General features: G+C 39.7%; 1 protein-coding gene across 4 annotated transcripts in view; it reads left to right on the top strand.

The window, feature by feature from the left end:
* LOC108318148 (methylcytosine dioxygenase TET1) overlaps positions 1-7625 on the top strand; it is a 107303-nt gene that overhangs the window by 42944 nt on the left and 56734 nt on the right. For all 4 annotated transcript variants that reach the window (XM_037745868.1, XM_037745867.1, XM_037745866.1 and 1 more), the window contains exons 4-5: positions 5059-5149; positions 5710-5803. In XM_037745868.1, the coding sequence (XP_037601796.1) occupies positions 5059-5149; positions 5710-5803 (185 nt within the window). The remainder of the gene's footprint in view (positions 1-5058; positions 5150-5709; positions 5804-7625) is intronic.

Below are 7625 nucleotides of genomic sequence, written 5' to 3'. Positions count from 1 at the left end.
TTTACTTGGGCTTGGTGGTACACACCTATAATCCCAGCTACTCGGGTGGCTGAGGCAGGAGAATTGCTTGAACCTGGAAGGTGGAGGCTGCAATGAGCTGAGATTATACCACTGCCCTCCAGATTGGGCAACAGAGCAAGACCCTATCTCAAAAAAAAAAGAATCACCTTAATAGTTTATTACAGTTTGTTTATTCTTCCTATATTAAAAAAATGTCAACCTACAATCCTTGCATTATATTTTTGTGTGTGTGAGATAGAAGATACATATGGAGAATGTAAAACATACGTACAACTTAACAGTTATAAAATATTTCGGTGGCAGTTGCTGTCCTACCCTAGAACTGAAGCTGATTTATGCCTTTTTCAGTATCCAGTGCTTTTGTGTTCTATCCATTACTGTCTTCTTTGTCCAAAGAGCAGTTGATATTCTGAAATAATATCTTTCCATTTCTCTGCAATACAAAATATATCTATGTATAAAGAAATTCCATAAACTTGGCCACTTGAATTTATAAGCTTTTTGAGTTTTAACTTTGTTGCTTTTTTTTTTTGGGGATGGAGTCTCACTCTGTCACCAGGCTGGAGTGCGGTGGTGCGATCTCGGCTCACTGCAACCTCTGTCTCCCAGTTCAAGCAACTCTCCTGCCTCAGTTTCTTGAGTAGCTGGGATTATGGGCATGTGCCACCATGCCCAGCTAATTTTTGTATTTTTAGTAGAGACAGGGTTTCACCATGTTGGCGAGGCTGGTCTTGAGCCCCCGACCTCAGGTGATCCACCCACCTCAGCCTCCCAAAGTGCTGGGATTACAGGTGTGAGCCACTGCGCCTGGCCGAGTTTCAACATTTTTAACAAATTTGTTTGATAAATACTGATTTCCTATTTCAAAAAATCAAAGACTAACCCGTGGGCTAACATGAGTCATGTGCTAATACCTGACTCATGGACTGATTGCTAACCAATGTATTTAGACATTTTTGTGCCTTAGGAGTCATTGAAAGAGAAAATTCTGAAACATTTAGTTTTATTAGTGTGTTAAAAGGCCTGAGAAAATATTACTGGGAAAAGATTCTCGGGTAGATCATATGAGAAATTTTCTCTGTTTGAAACATGTGAAAGCTTAATTTGAATGCTGTACTGTACTGATTAGTTACTGTCTATGGTCAAATATCAGGTAAGCACACTTCTAAAGAAACCTGTCAACTCTAATACCTGTAAAAAAATAGGGAAATTAAATAGATTGTGTCATTAAGATTCATTAGGCTGCTTGAAGCCCCATTATTTTGTCTATCATTATACAAGTGTGATAGAATAAATTTTGTAAAAAAAAATCTGTTTTGAACTTCATCCAAATAGGTTTAGTTATTGAAAGTCTTATTTTAAATATGGCTCCAAATCATAAAGACTCAATATTTGCCTTCATAATTCTTTGTTATACTGAGGCACAGAGATATTTTTAATGGAAATAGGTGGTTCAATATTACATTCCAGGATGAATTGTTAGGGAGGATAACTATATCATGCCGATAGAAAATATAGTGTAGTGTGGCTGGGTGCAGTGGCTCATGCCTGTAATCCCAGCACTTTGGGAGGCTGAGGCGGGTGGATCACCTGAGGTCAGGAGTTCGAAACCAGCCTGGCCAACATGGTGAAATGCTGTCTCTATTAAAAATACAAAAAATAGCCAGGCGCGGTGGTGGGTGCCTATAATCCCAGTTGCTCAAGAGGCTGAGGCAGGAGAATGGCTTGAACCTGGGAGACAGAGGTTGCAGTGAGCCAAGATTGTGCCACTGTACTTCAGCCTGGCGACAGAGTGACACTCCATCTCAAAGAAAAAATAGTGTAATGTAGTGATAATATTTGATTCTTGTTTTTCCAAAGTATACTGTTTTTCATAAATAATATCCTTCCATTTTTCTGCTCATTCAATACACAGTGTTTTTTAGGTTTTTGTTTTTGTTCATTTTGTTTGTTTGTTTGTGGATATGGGGTCTCACTTTGTTACCCAGACTAGTCTCAAACTCTTGGTCTCAGTGATCCGTGAGCCTCGGCTTCCTCATGTGTTGGGATTACAGGCGTGAGCCACCACCCCAGCTAACACAGTTTTGACAAACTACCATGTGCCAGTTATCAAGGATAGGCTGCTATGAGAAGAATCTCACAGTTTGGAAAGAGTGACAATGTTGTCTGAGTGGAGTTGAATTGGGAGAATAAGATTCTTGAATTAAAGAGAGAAGGATGTAATCCTGTTACTGGCTTCCATTCTGGAGCTCTTACTACAAGTTTGATACTGTGCCTTGCCCTTGACTTGTTATGTTCACAGCAGCTCTTCAGAGGGAGGGGCTTATTATCCCTGTTATGCAAATACAGAAGCTGAAGCACAGAGACTTTCATAACTATCCAGTAACTGAACTGGGACTTAGAGACAGCAGTCTTCAACCCCACAGCCTATCCTTATAACTTACACAATGTTGCTTAATAAATCTGAATTATGAAAGGGAGAACACTTTTCTGAATATCCTTACAAATGGAAATAAGGCCTCTAGTTCAACAAATACGTGCCATTAATGTTTTTATACCTGAGCTAGACTACTTTTTCTGTGTGCGTGGTTCTAAAGGATGATTTTCTAGTTTGAAGATCCTTTTTTTTAATGCAAAATAACTAGTCACAGCATTTAGGAATAGATAGCCAGGCATTCAAAGTTGAATAAGTACCTGCAATGGACTTAGCCGTTTCATTTCTGCCACTAACATGTCTTTAGCAAATCACTACATGTGAATTTATTGTGTTCATTGTGTAGAAAAAGGCACTTAAAGACAGAGAAACAAAAAGTGACCTACCCAGTCACTTTTACCAAATCATCCCAAGTAGTACTATCATATTTGAGGGTAAAGAATTTCCATGGCAGAATTATGTTCTAGCAAAATAGAGTAATTCCTCACTAGATTAGGATTCTTCAAGCTAAGCACTACTGGTATTTTATCCTTCATAATTCTTTGTTGTGAGGAGCTGTCTTGTGCATTATGGGATGTTTAGCAGCACCCCTAACCTCTATCCACTAGATGCCAGTAGTAGTGCACACACATAACTGCTGAATTGTCACACCAAAAATGTCTCCAGGTATTTCCAAGAGTCTCCTTAGCGGCAACATTCCCTGGGTTCAAATTCACTGCTGTAGATCACTAAGAATAAGATAAAATCTATCAAGTGTATATTTCTTAAGAAGCCACAGAAGTAGACTGGGCGTGGTGACTCACACCTGTAATCCCAGCACTTTTGGGAGGCTGAGGTGGGTGGATCACCTGAGGTCAAGAGTTCCAGACCAGCCTGGCCAACATGGAGAAACCCCATCTCTACTAAAAATACAAAATCAGCTGGGTGTGGTGGCGCGCGCCTGCAGTCCCAGCTACTCGGGAGGCTGAGGCAAGAGAATCGCTTGAACCTGGGAGGCAGAGATTGTGGTGAGCCGAGATTGCTCCAGTCTCTACTAAAAGTACAAAATTAGCCAGCTTGGTGGCACATGCCTGTAATCCCAGCTACTTGGGAGGCTAAGACAGGAGAATCACTTGAACCCTGGAGGCGAAGGTTTCAGTGAGTCAAGGTGGTGTCACTGCTTTCCAGCCTGAACAACAAGAGCAAAACTCCGTCTCAAAAAAAAAAATTAGAAAGAAGCTACAGAAGTAATTCTGCTAGTATTTGACATCTAATCAAAATGACTTTTTGGTGTAGGTATACCATAGCTAGAAATTCATGAAATGCAGAAATTACCCAGTAATTCTTGTTACACATGAGTCTAAGGGTCCAAGTTAAAAAAAACTTTCTTAGGCTGGGCGTGGTGGCTCAGGACTATAATCCTTGCACTTTCGGAGGCTGAGGTGGGCGGATCACGAGGTCAGGTGTTCAAGACCAATCTGGCCAACCTGGTGAAACTCCGTCTGTACTAAAAAAATACTTAAAAATTAATTAGTGCATTCCCTTCACTGTGTTTTATACTCAGGCAAGGTCAAAAAGAAATGGAATAAGGATAGAAATAGTAGTGTACCACAGTAAAAATTAGCTGGGCATGGTGGTGTGTGCCTGTAATCCCAGCTACTCAGGAGGCTGAGGCAGAACTGCTTAAACCGGGACCCAGGAGGCAGAGGTTGCAGGGAGCTGAGATCATGCCACTTCACTCCAACCTGGGCCACAGAGCAAGACTCCGTCTCGGGGGGGGGGAAAAAAAAAAAGTCATTTTTAAAGAAACACAAAATTAAATCCTCACAAAAATTCCAGTGGTACAGAAATATGACACAAACATCTTCCCATACTCTCATTCTCTGAAGATAAAACTTTTGTTATGGTTTTCTATGTAAAAGATTATTGATTTTAGTTTTGTTTCCATTTTTACAAAAATTTAAAACAATTTTTCAACTTGGTTTTTAAATGTAATTATATTGTTGATTTTTAAATATTTTATAAGTGCTGTTTCAGTAGATTTATTGTAATCCACTATATAAACATCCCATGATTTATTTAAACTACATGTTATTGACAGATGTTAAGAGTGTTTTGCTCTCTTTCTGATAATTGTATAACAGAATAAATTGTCTGCAATGAAATTGCTCTGCTCAATTTTAATAGAATTCTGAGGCCAACCTTTAAGATTTATTGCTCTTGGATAACTTTTAACATTATATCTCAATTAATACAGTTTTTTTTAAGCAGGAGATAGGAGTATACATATGACCCACATCTTAAAATAGTTTTTTTCTCCTCTGACTTTCAGAGGAAGAAAGAATTCGTTAGGGGCAGGAAGAAAGGAACATTAAAAGCTAAATTCCATGGCCTGTTGTCCTTGACATTAATTATCAAAGCTTACCAAAACCTTGTCAAGATTCATGGTTCTGAATTGAGGGGGAACAAAAAATATAAAAATAGCTTCTCGAATAAGAATATAAAGAAATATTTTTTACAGCTGTACAATGTGTTTGTGTTTTGAGCTAAGTGTTATCATAAAAGAGTCAAAACGTTTTTAAAATTGTAAAGCTTTGGGTCTAATAATCTTATTCCTTCCACAGATCGTGTAATACAAAAAGACAAAGGCCCATATTATACACACCTTGGGGCAGGACCCAGTGTTGCTGCTGTCAGGGAAATCATGGAGAATAGGTGAGGAAATACGCTTCCCTGTTAAAATCATTCTTACTGTGGATCTGACTCAATGCAGAAAAATCATCTGTGGGAACAAATGACATGATTGAAAAATGTTCAGGAGTATGAGTTGGATGTTTCTTAGGGCCCAACAAAGGAGGGGTGTCCTGCTGTCCCTCCTGAGTCACCCATCATACAAGCTGTTGGGCATATAAAAGAGCACCCACAAAGCATGGCTAATTGTCTTTGATAAACTCAGAAGGACTTTTTATATTGTATAATGGTCGAAATAGGTCAAATTACCACCCTTGACACTGCATACCCGACATCCCCATTGCTTGTCTTGCAGTCAGCCTGTTTTTAAAGAGTGATCTTTAAGGATAAGTGAGTAGGACTGGATAACAACTCAAAATACCTGCCACACAAAAGCAAATGTTTAACGAAAGTAAATCATGAGGAGTGTTTGATTTTTGAACTTCTGTACATCTAGATCTTAAACACGTTAACATGTTTAAAGCTGAAGCCTTCAAATACACATTGTAATTAATTAGTACATTCCCTTCACTGTTTATACTCAGGTATGGTGAAAAAGGAAATGCAATAAGGATAGAAATAGTAGTGTACACCGGCAAAGAAGGGAAAAGCTCTCATGGGTGTCCAATTGCTAAGTGGGTAAGTGTTTCCTATTTATAGATTGTTTTGAAGCTTGTTATCCAGAGCTGATACTTACACACTTTCAATAGCCAGAGTGACCTTTATTTTATTTATTCATTTATTTTGTGTGTGTGTATGTGTGTGTGTGTGTGTGAGGCCTCTACTAAAAATGCAAAAATTAGCCAGGGGTGGTGACAGGTGCCTGTGGTCCCAGCTACTAGGGAGGCTGAGGCAGGAGAATTGCTTTAACCCAGTGAGCCCCGATCATGCCACTGCATGAGAAAAGTGAGACTCCATCAAAAAAAAAAAGATAGCCGCGTGGGTTATCAGGGAATGCCTTTTGAGGAAGGGAACATTTGAGCTGAGAAAGGAGTGACAAAAAGGAACTAAGTATGCAGAGGATAAGCAGGGAGTAGAATTCCTAAGCAGAGAAAACGGCAAGAAAAAAGGTCTTGGGTTAAGAAAGCAGAATTATTTGAAATTAAGAAGATACTTAATTGAACCAGGTGGGGGTAAAAAGGTGAATGATTTTGTAGGCCATAGTGAGAAGCTGCGGATTTTAGCCCAGGAGTAACATGAAGGCTTTGAAGTATTTTAGACAGAGATGTGTTATCTGGTTTATGTTTTATAAATAATATTTAAGGAACTAACTGATAAGACCTGTATTCGTTATCTGTCGCTGTTCAGCATCTTTGAATAACAAACAGGTATTATCTCCTGCAGTTTTAGTGAGTTAGGAAACCAAGCAGTGCTTCTGGCATAGGCTCGTATGAGGATGCAATCATCTGAAAACTTGACTGGGGAAGAGTGATGCAGCTGGAGGGCCCATTTCCAAGCTCACTTGCAGGAGGCCTTCGTTCTTTGATGGCTGTTGGCTGGAGGCCTCAGTTCTTCCTCATCTTAAATGTTTTCATAATACGGCAGCTTGGTTTCCCCCAGAGTGAGTGAATGAAAAGAGAGCAAGGAGGAAGCTACAGTGTCTTTTATCACCTCCAGAGGTTGAGGCCAGTAGTTCAAGGTCACAGTGCACTATGATGGCTCCTGTGAATCCATAGCCAGCCACTGCACTCCAGCCTGAGCAACATAGCAAGACCCCACCCACATCACTTTAAAAAATTAAAAATAAAATAAACTAGATTCTCTTATAAATCTCCTATGCTGGCTTTGTGGTAATAATTTTCTTGCTCTCCACCTTTCTCCTGCCAGTTATAGATTTCTCAAACAGTATAGTTTTATTTTGTTTTGTTCTTTTGTGTCTGGCCTATACATAGTACCTTGTACATTTGATGAAATAAAGCACACAATTGGTTCCCAATATCTGGCACTGATGGTTGTTACAGATTTATTGAACTGTATCTGTTAGCTATTTCTGAATTGTTTATTAAGTAGCAAGGAATGAGTATGTCCTCATGATGAAGCAGCTGGCTTCCCTTACAGAGAGTATCCAAAGGAGAGCAAGGTAACTAGGCTTATTGGTGGGATTGGAAATGATTTCTTTTTCCTGTCTTTAAAACCTTTTCTAATATAACATTAATCACAGTGATATAAATAATTGTCGTATATAGTTTTGGTTTTTTTTTTCTTAAGAAGGCAAATAGCTGGGTGTGGTGGGTCACGCCTGTAATCCAAGCACTTTGGAGGCCAAGGCGGGCGGATCACCTGAGGTCAGGAGTTCAAGACCAGCCTGACCAACATGGTGAAACCCCGTCTTAAAAAGAGAAAGAAGGCCGGGCGCGGTGGCTCAAGCCTGTAATCCCAGCACTTTGGGAGGCCGAGGCGGGTGGATCACAAGGTCAAGAGATCGAGACCATCCTGGTCAACATGGTGAAACCCCGTCTCT

This window comes from Cebus imitator, unplaced genomic scaffold (genome assembly GCF_001604975.1).
Source record: "Cebus imitator isolate Cc_AM_T3 unplaced genomic scaffold, Cebus_imitator-1.0 Scaffold215, whole genome shotgun sequence".
Taxonomy (NCBI): Eukaryota; Metazoa; Chordata; class Mammalia; order Primates; family Cebidae; genus Cebus; species Cebus imitator.
Note: the sequence above shows the minus strand (reverse complement) of the source record. Positions and strands in the feature narration are given on the sequence as shown.